The following is a 16,464-nucleotide window of genomic DNA, read 5'->3' as shown; positions in this document are numbered from 1 at the left end:
TTAAATATTGTTTATAATTTTTATAGCCTATGGTTGAATTAAATAAATATATAATATTTATTAAAACTATGTAACATATATGCAAAGCAAAGCGAGCGACATATATAGCTAGTTGGCGTAATATTACCTTCTTTCGTATTACTAGCGAACTCAGTATTAAGTTCAATATAGAAACAGGGTCCATCAGTAAGTCTACAATAACCAAGGCATTTATAATCAAACAAATAAAATCAAAACCGCACGATTGAAATACGCTGGTCATATGACACTGACACCAGCACAGGCGCAGACTGTAATTCTTATGTCAGGTTCCGTGACCAAATGTCGGGGACAGTTTATTTTATGCTAATAATTGTATATTTTATCTGTCCGCATTAAACATACAATTGTCCGGATATGTAATAAAACCATATGATATAAATGAAGATAAATTTATTTCTTATATATGTAATCAATTTAAATAATTAAATTAATTTATGATGAGATGAGCCGGATTATAGTCGAGATAGTTGTATGGTCAGCTGTGATAGAATTATTCATTTGATGACTAGCTGATGAATTAATGTTCTATATGGTCCTCCACTTAAAATAAACTCATAGCTGCAATTTATACTTACACATTAAAGAGGAGTGGTCCTGGTTAACATAACACCGAAATGTATAACCATTATAACTCATACATAATATGCGTTTAAAATCGAATTTAAAGAACCCAACAAAACTTAATTAAAAATAAACTTTAAAACTGGTGCCTGGAAGAGATCTTTAATTGTGTCTTGTATTTTAATTCCAAATAAATTACACTATACTACTTGATCGTCAGTCAACTTCTGTTCACAAAGATTATAATTTGTAAATAAATAGGTATTAGCTGGAGGCTCTATTATGACCCCGTGCATGGAGTATTATTTACCGCTCGACTAATAATCGGTTAAGCTTGCGATTTGAATAAATAATTGCGGGTTTCGAAATGTCTAAATACGTTCCTATACGTGTACTTATAAATCAGGATTAAGCTTGGACAATAATAGTACAATACAATCGTAGGTGTAGGTCCATTCTATTGAAAAGGAATGAAACACGGTTGTATTGTGTTCGGCCAATAGAGCTTTGCTTTTAACGCAATTCGATTATAGTCCTTGACGGAATGCTTTTGTTTTTATTATTACTAGACAATGCGATTATTTTTAATACAATCTTAAATTTATAGTAAAAGTTTAGACAAATATTGTTTATGTAATTTATTAAATAGCAATCTTCATTCAAGTGTTGGAGATATACTTTAATTATGCAAACCGCGCTTTTGAACTATGCCTTGGCGCTTTGAACAAACCAACATATTATGCTTGGAAAATCATAATTTATGCTTTGCAGGACTTATATAGCACTGTTGTTTTGTGACGCCGAGATCCTGTTTGCATGCAAACTTTAAATTTGTAATATTTGATTTAAAATAGTGTTCTAATACTTGGTCAGCTCTACGTGCTACCTTTTTTTTTGGTACTTAGAAACTGTTGAACTGGAACGAACCAATTAATTTAAATTTTAGCCAAAATTGGTTATATTAATATATATATAATATATAATACTATATGTATAATTATATAATACTAATAATATTAGTAATAGATTAGTGTTGAAAATTGTAAACCCTATCGTTTTCTGTATCTTGAGCTGTATTTGACGTTGAACACCTCTTATGCGTTCCTTTAAGATCACATTAAAGGTAAGATTTACTCACAACTCGAATACTATTTTACTGTTAGACCGTATCTAAATCAACGCCGGTGTCTCGCCTCGAAACTAATGTTGCTGTAGGCTACAAACAGCATTATTTCTCTTTAGTTGCCAAATGCTTTCCAAATGTCTCCTCCCACAGCGTTTCGTTATCCCAATCTGTAATATATGTATATGTTTTTATTACTACAAAAGTAATAAGAACGAAGTGAAGGCAGTTTTTTTAATATGTTCAACTTGGCTCGTGCTTAGGATGCACCATCGGTACCTAGTATGAAGTGATCAATCGACAAAATCTTATACGTTTTTGACATACGGATTACGGATCATGCTCAGAACTATGATTCAACTATGAATCTTACCTTACTATTACTAGAAAATGACCAGAACGAAAGTGCTTGTTAAAACCCTACCATCAACGTCATACTGACAGATTTTAATTGCTTTAGATAATGGTTATGCTAATACTTAATTCTTGACAAACCAATCTAAATACAATAAAAATATATTAAACATTCTGCTATAACTCAAATGTTATCTGCTGGCATTTTGACATCAAATTACAAACATATTTTATGAGTCATAATTTTAAGCGCAATATTCTGTAACCTTAACTCTGCCACAAAGGAATTCTCTCTGAGTGTAGATTACTGAACTATCTATAACAATACTTATAGCTCTGTAATAAAGAAGGAGTTCCTAACTTATAGAACATACCATTACTTTTTTTTTCAATAAAACAATTGTAAAAATAATGAAACCAAACAATGTTAATTTTATTTTAATACGATTGCTATGTAGCCAATTGTGTTCCATTTTTGGTGTAATCCAGAAATCCCAGAATTCCGGAAGTACGGAATCACGAAATCCACTTTAGGAATCGCTACGTTCAGGCATAGAAACCGCAGTTAAATGACCTTGTTTTGTTATTCCAAGTATTTCGCGGTCCCCCACCGGACACAACAGTTTCGTTGTTTAGTTTATCAAATCATCTATAAATATAAATTGTCAATACTGGCCACTACAGGCTTCAGTCTATTTAAGAATCAAAATACCTTTTAAATGTGCATGTACATTCCTAAGTTATGCAAAATATAAAATGCGTTTAAGACCGAAGACAAGCAAACACTCCTACTAGTTGTTTCTTATTAGGGTCTTAATTGATTAATAGGTGTTAAAAATATAATTTCTCTTACGAAAATCCCAAACCAAGTGACATATTTGTCAATGTTTGACTTTACTCAGTCGGAACAATAGGCAACAATTGCTTTTAAAATAAAGTTTTACTCAATCAGTGCTTCCGCATTCACGGATACTTCCTGTTAGAGAAAAATAGTAGCAGATTAATCTTATCAATGGATCCGCTATCCATAACTTGAAACTTTACGTAAACACACGTACTAATTTATTTGTCGAAAATAACTGTGGTATCTAAGATAAAATTTATTCGCATCAGCATATTTATATGATCAATCTTTTATTATATAAAAAGTCTTCGAAAATATTAATTACCTATCATAATAAATCTACAAAAGTCTTCTAATATTGTACATTTTATTAAGAAATGTCCTACCATAAACTAGCTAAATATACTATTGGTAATATTGAAACCATGTTAAACTTGTTGTTTGCTATGCTTGTAATCTAAACATTGAATAGACTATATTCTAAATTCTGACACGAACAACTTCATTATGCAGATATTGTTGCAGATTAGACGGGACTGTTAATGTTTAAGTTGTGTTACAAGGAAGAAAGATTTGTACTTTTGTATTTAAATGTATAAAATCAAAAACCGGAGTAATTTAAACCTTTCATTCACTATTAGAATGGTGCATTATTCCTTGGTAGCATCGCCGATGTTTATTTTTAACTTATTTAAAAAGTAAACGTCCGTACGAAGCACAGGCAGAGCGTGTAATTATTTTTTTTAGTTAGTGTAGGTACAATTAGGGGGCGGTTGTTCCATAAAGCCGAAATCTGTCCTCAGGCTTAGTAAAAAATCATTCAGCTCTTTCTATCACATTATATATACTAACAAACTTTAATAGAAAAATATTACTGACATTGTTCACATTATTGTTAGAAATTAAGATTTATTAAAAATGTTGAGTCAAAATTTAAGAATACAAACCATTTACAGAAGACTGTTTATTTAAATTGTTAAAACATTTCGCCATACTAAAACAGTCGTACTAGGAAATTGTCAGCTTAGATGTCTTTAAATTCAAATCGTATGTGTCCGACTTGAACACGTGTGACCATTCGATTAAAATTCCGTTTTGTGAAGATGAAAGTAAAAAGTAACAGCGGACATATTTTGCAAGATAAATTCGTAAAGTAGAGACAGCCGGTATTTATATCTACAGCAATATTTTACGACGTCTGTGGTATTTGGATAATCTGGATGTTTCTTTGTTGTCATCTATGGTTGTATGCGTGTTTTGTATTTATTGTAAGCTAGATTATCTTAAATTATACATAGTATCAGGTGCATTGTACAACAATCAAAATTTTGTTCTCCTTTTCGAAAAGGTTCCACTTGATAAACAAATACAGGAAAGAGAGAGAAAAAAATAGATTAGCTATTAAAATGAAAGAGTTCTTATATTTCTAAACCTCATTCGATATTTTTTATCGCCTTAAAAGGCGATCGTTGAGCTTTGCGAGAGAAATATTCGTTGCCGTAGTTTTTTTTAGCGATAAATATTAGCAATCTTTTAAGGCTATGATATAAACGCAATTCAACATTCTTAAACTAATTGAGATTTATAGTGTGTTTATAATTGTAATTTGTCAGTATTTATTGTACGCAATTTTTATATTGTACGATCCTTAACTTGCCTTTAAAGCACTCAAAGCTATTATTAACTAACCGGTACTGATACAGTTACCTTAATAATAATGCTTTGTAATTCGTTATAACATCTGACAAGATTTAAACAAAAACTAGATTGAGCCGGAACTAAGCACATTTACTAACAACGCGATCGTTTATGCACTGAGTTCACGGAGCAACTCGAATTGACGTCAACCGAATTTTCAATGTTTTTGTAATAGTTACTACTGGCAGTTGCCAGTCCTAGTAAAAATATCATTTATTCATATAGATAACTTAATGAACACTTACAAACGTCAGCTGCTAAATTGAAAATTACTGCCTGTTCTCAATCAAGGGCGTAGAACGGACGAGAAGACCTGGATTTAAACTCTCTATCACTCCTTGAAATCGCTAAAAGTTTTCATTAGCAGAAGATAACAATTTCACCAACTCTGATCTCGAGAAAGTACTGCTGTTGCCGGTTATTAAAACCTATCGATATATATAAAATTTATATCAAACCAATTACAATTTTGAGATTTGGTTATGAAAAAGCAAGAATACACGGATTACACTTCTCAACAAGTGTGACGTGGTAAATAATATATAGATCAAATGAACAGAACACTTACTGAAAAAAAAATCGTATACGTTAAACCATTCTTGTGAACTACCCGCACCCGACGTGATGCGACAGGGAAAAAGCATAGCTTGGAGAAAAAGATAGTAAGTAGATGACGGAGAAACATTACAATAGCAAAGGCAGTTGTGTCCTGCTGGTTGTTGCGACTGGGCGCGAAGTTTCTACGTGTGTAGAGCGCCATAGAAACGTTTTAAATATTCTATCAGAATATTGCATGTTAGTTTGGTGCTAATCGATAGCTGACAAGCAATTTCTTGCTCGATTAAATTTTAATCACTTTGACGCGATAACAAGAATGAACTGGCTTATGTTTCTGTTATTAATTAGCATTATTTTGTGTATTTTTTCTATAATATTAAGAATGCATTTGTTTGTATGATTTTAATAAATTACATGTAGATTCTTTGACATATTTAAGATTCAAGTCAATGACTTGTGAATTCAGGCTTCAGAAAATTAATATCAGTACAGATTAGTAAAAAACGTTAATTTTGAGTATCCAATTTACTAAGGTTTGGTATAATTATAGTTAAATATAACGACAAAATGATTATAATAATGACTCAAGGTCTTGTGAAATAAACCAACGAGAAAATACAAGATTACACTTCCATTATGACTTGTACATTGTTAGTGGCATAATAATATCTTTAACTACTACTACGTGAAAGGTTCTACTAAATAAGATTTCTCTATAAATTCTCTGTAAGGACATTTATTTTAGTATCTATTAAGTCGTTGGTCGTGAAATATGTACCTACCAATATGCTAAATGCGTCTAATGACCATATATTCTTCAGGTTCGTAAATTATTAAAGTATTCAAATAAATCTTGTTAATTTCTTGTTTAATAGAAAATGTCTTAAAAATAATACAGTGAGAATATTTGCCTATTTTCTATCATTGTTTTACTTATAATTACCATAATTTTACTGCCTTCAATACATACATAGGCGCTACAATTATTAATACGTCTAGCTCCGTATCTCTGAATATATTTCATAAATATTTCTTCTCTGTAGGAAAATCAATCCGTCGTGAACATGTAGATTTTTTGGCCTTTGACGTTCCAGTTTCCTCACAAACATTTCCATTACAAACAAGTGTTAATTGCGCACAGAGTTTCCTCAGAATTGCAACTTTGACATCCGAATTATATTATATCGTCTTATAATATTCATATTAATAATATATAAAAATTCCAAATAAAATAACCTTTTGAAGCTTTTATTATTGCGAAAGCTTTGAGTTAACTTTATTCCAAATATTTTCGTTCCATCTGTTTGTAATTTGTAAAATTAAGAGAACGTACACGAACTTCGAACAGGATGTCACCGAATTGAGACTTACATCAGATCTTAATGTTTCAATGATTTTCGTATGCAAATTACTGTTTTCGGCCTTTTTTGCTTAATGTACGAAATACGTGAACATAATGGAAGATATAAAAATTATATTGATCTTGTTTATCGGACGGTTTCTCTGTATCACGTTTATGGACTCCAATTTATTGATTCATACGTACTATGAAAATAAAGCGGGTATTAAACATTAATGTTGTTACAAATAAGTAACAATCATGTTACAAATAAGTAATCGAATTGTTTTGATAAGTAAAGTTTATTGGGACTATAACGAGGCTTAGTTTATAGAAACTATGCACAATGTATTTCTAATTACTGTGAGAAGTTTTGAATTGCTTCTATTTTATTGTAGAAAAAACGGATAATATATTTGATGTCATAGTATAAACTTTTTTAATTTATCACAACTGCAATTGTTTACATTTTTGCTTTAACACAAAATATCAGCGTTGCAAACCATTTGTTTCTAAACTTGTTAAGAGCTCATTAGCTCTATCACATTAAAAGAACTCATTGTCTATATCAAAATTATTTTCGCAAGAGCCCGTAATTAACACCAAATTTTCACATATTAGTAAAGATATCCTCATTACGTTAGATAGCTTACAAAGTTCTTAATACTTGTAGTCACTAGTACATTACGAGTGCCTAATATATAAATTGCCTTTGTACTTGCCTAACAATTCTAAGCGCAAGCTTTACGAAACGAGTGTGTCAGGCACCCAGCATGCCATAACCGTTCTTGATACAAGACCACCGCGCCACGTAATTAATAACGTGTTTGCAAATTATACCTCAACCGGTTGACAGTTAATAGGAACCCGGTACCCACCACTGAACACAAATTACTTTCTCATACGACCCGCTTTGATTGATGTTCACTAAAAATGACAAACTCACTGAAGCTTGTAAAACATGTGCGTTTAGCACGGTCGCGTTAAATTATGCTGGATGATGTCTAGTTCTTTACCGATGGGCTATTCGCTTTTTAATTATCAAACTAATTTTGCTGTTCTGATCATTAAAAGTATAAGTAAAGCGACATTAGCCTAGCATTCAGTCTGTCTTCTAATGAGGTCGATTAAGCATTTGCTTTGTGGAGTCATGGCCATTTCACCAAATGCTTTAGCTTCATATCCTAATACTGGTCCTTTTTATTTCTAGAATATAATAATGCCCCAAAAAATTATTCTATAAACTATATAGATAGATAAAACTACAAACGACGATATTAGATTATCTTTCATCTACCACCATCAATCATTACTCCTTTTTTGGTGACCAATTTCGTATGCTACATCAGTCTATTTATAAATTATTCGCCCTTTCACAAACATTTAGTACTTAAAGTCTCTTTTTAGGACTCCCCTGATGCCTACCTTCTCGGCCAGAGATCTGCTTTATCGCAAGGCCACTATGTCCCCTATATAGAAAAAAACCTTTGGTATATGTAAAAATTCGTTCTATAATCGTAGTTTTAAACTGACGTACTTTAATTTTTTTGGTTACTAGTGGAAAATAAAAACGTTTATTTTATGTTGGTTGACGCTATTGAAAGTAAATCATAAAAAAATGACTGCATTTTTACAAACGAAATCCTCTGTTCTGTGCCCTGCCTCTTAAGTAACGATACAATTTTTATTTTCATCTGTATACAACGTTCTGATAACATCAGTTTCCGTGTTATTATTCTTTCATCGATGAGTGTACCGTGCCTATAGAAAGTGCCTATGAAAATAAACGTTCGCGATTTCCTGATTGACCTAATAAACACGTAAGTGGTGGTCTGCAGTCGATCAAGACGAATGGGGTCGATTGCTGGATCAGGGTGTGGTACCAAGTTTATTTTTACGGCATTGCGGCATACGGCTTCTTTGACTTTCTGACTTATTTTCCAACTTCCAACGGAGTATGAGACTACATACAGACCTGCCTTCTGTTCCAAACTGAAACCAATTATTATGTATGTTATATTTAGTTTTAAGAAGTATACACTGCCGTAGGTACATAATTCTTTATATACCGGCGGTGAGACTTGGAATATTAGTCTTGATTTGGTTTTGCATTACTTGCACTTAGCCCTTACTATTCTGCTATTATCCTTAGTAGGGTTTCCTGGAAGAGATCCCTTCTTAGCGAAAATCCCCCCCGTTGCATCCCTTATATTTTTTGATACTACTTTTTATTTGTAATGTATTGAAGATTCTTCCTGAACCGTACCAGAACTGTTGTTTATTTATTTAAATTGTAAGTTTCATCGGTGTTAAATAGAAATAAGAAGAAATTGTATTTTAATTGAACCTAAGCTGTATAGCTAGACAACTTATTTGACTAAAGGAAACTTAGTATTGTCTTTTGTTGACATAGCTTTTACACATTAAGAAAACACGTTTTTAAACTATATAACGATAGCTTCAATCCGTTTAAAAAGTGTTTTCTTAAAGGAAACTTCCTATAATGGCGTAAATAGAAATTTGCAGTGTCTCATTTTACGGTTATTGTATGAATAACTGGTATGAGTTACGTTCTTTTGACTGCTTCTGTTTTATGTTTATCTTGGACTCTAATTTGCATCAACTTTTAGTATCCAAAATTCAAGAAAAAGCAAAAAACCCCATAAATAAAATATAAAAGTCTCAATTTCCGATACAAAAATACTTAATATGTAGCTCAGATAAAATATAATAGAATATATGACCATTAGTAAAAAAATCATCAATTCTTAAGGCATCAGAATATAATAGTATAGACATTTTCTGCAGATTCGCACTAACCTCACTCATTTGTTTAACATAAGCTCTCTTATTACATAGAAGCTGACCTAATCCCAAATAGCAGATATAGCTTTCGAAGAAATCAGCTAGTTCATTGAAATAAAATACTTTTATATTTTCTGAGAAATGTTGCCATATACACAACTATACATTTTAAATCAAAACATTCCTCAGTAGTAGGTCGTATTGCAGAATATAAATCAAACTTTAAACTACTTTCAAGATCTGTCAAAATAAGCTTTAGATTTTTAAAGTCTACATACGGTAATGTAACCTGATTTTACAAATTCATATGGTTTTGAAAATTTATGACTTGTTTAATTTATATATATAGGTTATTATATATTAAATAAATTATAAGTTATTATATATATTAAAATTTATGAATTAAATGTGATTATTTTTTATTTCATGTTATTTGGTATCATTCAATTAAATAAATAATTTATTGTATTTTTAGAGAAGTGTTGGCCTAGTGGCTTCAGCGTGAGACTCTCAACCAACTGTGCACCAATGGAGTTTCCGTCTATGTGCTCATTTAACATTCGCTCGAACGGTGAAGGAAAGCATTATGAGAAAACCGGCTTGCCTTAAACCCAAAGACTCGACGGCGTCTGTTAGGCACAGGTTGATCATCTATGCCTGATAGTTGATCATGAAACACACAAAAATCTAACGCCCATACCTTAAATAAAACATATAAAATCGTGTATGTATAAAGTCTGGTACCTCCTAAAAACATGAAACTAGAAAATCAAATACGTTGCGAAACATCCCATATGAAAGTTGTGTTTTCTTTTTTTAAATAATCTAACTATATTAAACGCGCGACACATGCGAGTCACTTTGCTTCAAAACGTCGCTAAATATTCTAGAAAATCGTAGAAACCCGAACAATTTGTCGCCTTTAACAGCTTCATACACCCACAAGCTTTCGTAATTCCCGTGCCATTTTCATTCGTGCGCAGACAAATGGCTAAATGCATACAGACATCAATTTGTTGTCCATAAAGCACAAATTGTCGACAAATGTCGGAATATACAGACAATAACCACAAATTACAGCCCTTAGGTGCTAAAGTGATACCCCATTTTACGAGCTCGATTATCACTTTCTCTTTGGAGTGTTATCTTATTGCAAGTATATAACTGAAATAACGTGTTTACCATAATACGATGTAATAATATCGTATATAATAGCTAGTTGGCTTAATGGGACTCACACGCCTGACCTCATGTCTTATATAGCTGAGACGAATTTCCTCTCTATGTGCGCAAAGAACTAGTACCGGGATATGTTATACCAACTTTTTTATCGTACCTTACGGACTGCTTGTCTTTGATTTAATTTGTATAAACTTAAATTTTAATATATTATATTAGTATAACATGACTGAATGATTTAATAAATATAGAAATTGGATATAATTCACAAAATACATTTTCTATATGTTTATCTCTAAATCCGTTACTATAGTCTGTAGTCGAAGTAAGAACGATACAAGAGTAAACAATGAAGTCGACGTTTGAAAATTGTAGAAGTATTTTAATGAATTCATTCACTTATTACCATACAGTACTAAGTGTTCTTGAACTTTAAAAGCTAATTCACGTCTAGATTTGCTCTGGCCCGGAGCCAGACTAATATACTATCTTGATCCAATTTCATTTGCAAATTGTTAGCATTTTATGACTAAAGAGGCCAATCCTTATAAAACTTTCAGATGTCGCTAGTACTAAAGTGAAACCTCTTGTTTCCTCGCCTTTTCCACAGAGAGCTATTGACCTATTTCCGGAAATCATCCCTACGATTTTCCTACAAATATTTTTGTTTGTTATGCCTCTATAAATATCACTAATTAAACGCGTTGAAGGAATTAATTACATTCGTATAATTTGCTAAAATTTAATTAAATACGCTAATTAAATTCTAAAGAGATCATCTGAATTTTTTTTAGTCTGCTTTTAGTAAAATATTCCTCATTAGATAGAATACTTGTTGTATAATTTGTATAAAGGAATAAATTAATAGATTATTTTATTTATGTTGCTCTGTTTCTTACGTCCGGGATCTATTACCACCAGACCAGTCGTAATATTTCCGTATGGCGTTCGAGTCGTGGATTTTTATTAGAAAAAACAAGTGACAGTCACTCTTACTCCTTATAAATAATCCACTAATAAATAGTATGGAAATTTCAATTTTTTTTCTCGTTTGAACTAAGCTGAACTTTTTTTATATAATTACTGATTTAATTGTTTTCTTGTTTCAGGTATCAGAGGCGGTACACATATCTGATCCAGCCAATTCTGCGGAGCTCCTCGCCCGTTTGCATAATAACGTAAGTCGATACCACCCAAGTACGAATTGCCCGGGATCTCGGCATTCTTGTCCTATTAACCGACTTAAAAAAGGTAGAATATTCTGAATTAGTTTATCTTTGTATTGTTGCTAAAACCTAATCATTATTGTCCTATTCGAATGAGCCTTTTTCCATAAAAATATTTATCAATAATTCTAAAAATTATTGATAAATATGTTCATGTTTGAATACTAAAGTATTTAAGTAGGTTAAACGACAGCTATAGAACAATGATTTTTATATCGATATTGTTAGAAATAGTATTTACTTTGTGGAAACAAAAGGAGATGTTAATCTTTGAAAGTCTTTTTTTATGTTTTTATATCCGAGGTGGAAATGCATTTGCGCATCCCTCAAAGGTTTCAGGGGTATGTGGGACTTGACCCACGCCTAAATTTCTGCTCTTCAGAGACTGGGTAAACCACTAAAACCACCTCGAGTAGTTTCTACAAAGCCGCGTTACAAAGGCTCCGGGGTCACTGTCGCATTCTACCGGGAAAAAGGAATGTTGAATTACTGACCAATTGTAATTATCATCCTCGGCCTTCTTACTACGTTCTAAACCTACACAGTCTCCTTTCTATACTTCCATGCCCACTGCATACTATAGAAATTCGACCATGCCCTCCATGTACGATTTAAGAACTCGCCCGGTACAGTACGACCCTACCAAAGGTCGAGAAAAAATTTAAATTAAATTAAAACTTGCACTCGAAACGGGAATAGAACCCAGTACCCCTCATCATAGCAGCCGCATATAAAGACCGCTAGGCTATGAGGCCCTTAAGCTTTAAAAGTCTAGGAATTTACCTTTTATTAAATTTTATCTTATATGTCGTTTATCAAAATATTAGGCCAACGCTGGATTAGTGACCTGAGGTCAGGGTCACACATTGTTCCATTTATGAATACCGCATTAGAGTTCAATTTTTTTGTTAGAGTTTAAATTGTACCAATGGTAATATCGAGTCGATCGGATCTTATTGCAATTTACAAGTAATGTTTCATTTCAATATTTCGTTAAATTAATCATTTTAAGTATTTTTCATCAAACTATTCTTTCTACGAGTTTCAAACTGTATTTTGAATATCCTATCCCAATAAAAACTTATGTAGTATGCACAAACATCATTACCCGTAAATTTTGGCCAAATTATCTTTTGTTGGTTGGAGCAGAAATTTTTTGTTTCCCACTTCATTCCAAAATTAACATTCCTTTAAAACTTATTGACGATATGGCAAGGATTTAAACCTGTTAATGACAGGACAAACATACCAGATTCACACCGACTGCATGCCACATTCCTGACAGTACACCCCATTTCCTGTTTATTAAAAAAAAACTGAAACTGTATTTACATTTCATATTCTCAGTAAAACTATTAAACCTTGTATGGAAAAGTTAAATTTAACATAATTATAAACACGTTAATCATCAGGTTTTATGAAGCTGTCTTTTCAAAACGTTGATAAACGCAACCATTTTAAACATTATGTTTAGACTAAAGTTAAATTTAATTAATGTTTGAATAAAATCTACATAGTATCAGGTTCATTACATTATATGGTGTAATTAAGCTTAAGTTAAACATTGTGATATTTTTTGCGTTTTATTTATTAACAACATTTTGATTTTGACCTTTTAGTATCTTTGTTTATTGGCAAATAAACATACATTTATTTTTGTAAAAATTGTATTTCAAAGCATTCAAATTTATTAATGCAATAGGAAAACAAGAAAAAAAATCATACAATTAAACTAAACATCAAGAATTTTGAAACCTAAGAATTAATTAAATTTACACGTTAGCTTATAGTTCCTTCTGATAACATTTACATTTTCTGAAGGATTGACACGTGTCGAAATACGGCTGTTAGGTATCCAGTTTTAGAATTGTTTACGGCAACTACGGAAGCCGTATTCCCTTTAATTCAACGAGCAAACCAGTAATTCATTACGCAGTTTAAGGTAATGAAAGAGAATAGCTTTTAAGACGACAAGGGTGATATATGTGCATTATCTCTCTCCTTGATATCATGAGTTTAATCCGGCTGAGTACTATCTTTCTATACCATTAACACTAGCTGGTACGCTAAAGGTAAACATCCTAAGATAACCGGTATGTCTTAGACCTAACAAATACATCATTGACCTATTTCATGCACAGAGTTCACCTAGTGGCCTATATAATATATAAGTATAAGTATTTGTTATTGTTACTAATAGAACTAAAGCCTAATATTGTTCACGTCCTCATATGTATTTTTTACATTTTGTTCAGTCTTATCATTCGATCAATTATACATTTATGATTCTATAATTATCCTTACTTATAAAAACGATTATTCAAAAGTTATGCGTAAAAGTATTTATTTTGTACTGACAAAAGAAAACCATAACAGTACACAATGTAAACACGTACAAAATATAACTTGATGTCCCCGTGAAAATGCTACGGAAATTAGCATAATACATCATTCAACAGTGTCACTATCGTTTTCCGTTTGATTGTGATTCAGTAATGAGTTTTTATAAAAGAGGGTTAAATGCCGGTGTTGATTGATGAGAAGAACAAGGTGGGGTGTCTTCTGAAGGTGACGTCTGCGTGACGCGAAGTCTCGTGTCATGACGCCACAGTAATCGCCGGGCGCGCGAACGGAGCACACTACACCTTTCCGATTCATGATCATGCGCAGGCGCCAAATTGTTTACCCAAGATGATGAATATGAACTGTGTTGTGCCTTTGTACGAGTGATTTTTAAAAAAAAGATCTAAAATGTTTTTAATTAAAATCCAGAGGATTTAATATTAAACGAAACCAAAAGTCATGGCACGGTTGCCACAATAGAGATGAAACTATTCAAAAGGAGGCTGTCATTCAGCGAAAATAAACAGAAACGCGGTCCCTGCACAGAGGATCCTTTTGAGGATGAGGTATAATCGCCCGTCGTATTCATTCTTATCATACTTTGCAATGTTTAACAAGTTCTAGATTACAATTTACACAAATATTTAAGTACTCTCAAGAGCGTTGACCAATTTTTATTACTTGTATAAACTGTAACGTTGTTAACTGAGATTAAAACAAAATATATTCTAACCGTTTATTTCAGCGAGTACGTTAACGTAACAAGTAGATGGAAATAAATTAAAGGCAAGGTTATCTTATCAAAGTACTTTGAACGTATCGTTTGGTCGTGAAATTTTCGCAAATATTTAAAATCCAGTTTCGTATTCATGCACTTACGTCATGTATTGAATGATTGATTATAATATGGTTTCGAACGAAATTAACTGTATTTTTACCAATTATTTTAAAAGACGTCAATCATATTAGTTATATATACTTAAAGGTAGAATTTCTAGAATGTTGAGCTGTTTTTTACATGATTTAAATTTTTCAACAATAATCAGCTTCTGAGAGTTGCAAGGAAGCTGAGATTTTAATTATTCAATATTGATTATAATTACTCTGCACTAAAACATACTTGTTTTACGTTTATCATATTGAAACCAAGGAGTTCTTTCTTGGCACACAATGCCGGTGCCATTGAAGAATAGTTTATACGGCCCAATATTACTACCTACAAAAACTCCACATATTTTGACTAATTTCTTAAGTCCGTATTCCGTTAGTTATAAAAACATGCATGCAAGTTAATTTAATGCTATAAATGAAATACTGAATTCTGATAGAATGCCACTATACGGTCTCTAAATATGAATAAAGAGTTGTTTTTGTAAACGTGAGCCAAGGACAAAGTAATAAACCGGACGGGGAGCAAAAACAAGGGGACTAAGAGGCAAGAACGTTTAATCAGTGGTTCTAGTCCGCGCTGACCAATTGTCCTTGGCCCGATGTTTACTTTGCTCTATTGCTGTGTATTTAAATGATATATGATAACGTTTATCGAAAGGTAATTAGAAAGTTTATGTATTAGATAGCATACCACTGCTGAAATCTACGTTCGAATTATTATTTTAGATGACAATACTATTTTTATATCTTTTACATTTAATAGCTTGTATATATTAAACAGTTGCAGTTTGATTTATTTAACTCAATCAGTAGGAAGACAATAGTTAATGATTATAATGTATTATCTCTAAACCACGCTGTCAACCCACGACCGCAAGATTACAGACAAGAATGAGACAATAGTATTCATCCATTTTTTAATACAGATATTTAGTCGCTTAATTCAAATGCATTATAGAAAAAATATGGTACGACAATTTAAAAGTAGATTTCTGTTTTAAGTTATAGAGTTGAAGATAAAATTAAATCTTCCTAAATAAGTTTATCTGAGTCTTAAATCATATATGAATTATATTCAAATAGACTCATGCACAGTATCTATTCAGGATGTCTTGAAGGAATGTCTTTAGTCATAAGACCATCGATTAAACTATTATTTTTATAATACTAAGTTGTATACTTTAATTGATAAATGATGTATGTATATAACAAAAGTTATTAATATAGCCTTACAATCTGTAAGAGATAAACGCAATATTTAGTAAGGAAGCCATGGTTTTCCAGCCATACCTAAATTTAACTCGAAGTTACACCTTTGCATCCGCCTATATTATTTTACGAGTTCACAAGCTTTAGATTTTCTAGGAAACACCCTCGAGCGTCCTATACCAATATTGTACATGACACTAAAAGTGGAGTGCCCATCCCGGAGTTCCAACCCACTAAAATTTGACCCTTAATATTTACGAATGTGGTTTATAAATGCCAATTTAATATCGGG

General features: G+C 31.9%; 1 protein-coding gene across 5 annotated transcripts in view; it reads left to right on the top strand.

Moving 5' to 3' along the window:
- LOC123711772 (tensin) overlaps positions 1-16,464 on the top strand; it is an 87,706-nt gene that overhangs the window by 32,156 nt on the left and 39,086 nt on the right. For 4 of the 5 annotated variants that reach the window (XM_045664535.1, XM_045664537.1, XM_045664536.1 and 1 more), the window contains one exon: positions 11,613-11,681. In XM_045664535.1, coding sequence (XP_045520491.1) covers positions 11,613-11,681 — 69 coding nt within the window. Of the gene's footprint in view, positions 1-11,612; positions 11,682-14,356; positions 14,639-16,464 lie in introns of those variants that run through there. The other variant, XM_045664539.1, reaches the window with a different exon arrangement.

The sequence above is a fragment of the Pieris brassicae genome, chromosome 7 (genome assembly GCF_905147105.1).
Source record: "Pieris brassicae chromosome 7, ilPieBrab1.1, whole genome shotgun sequence".
NCBI lineage: Eukaryota > Metazoa > Arthropoda > Insecta > Lepidoptera > Pieridae > Pieris > Pieris brassicae.
The sequence above is the reverse complement of the archived record's forward strand: the minus strand, read 5'-3'. Positions and strand labels throughout refer to the sequence as shown.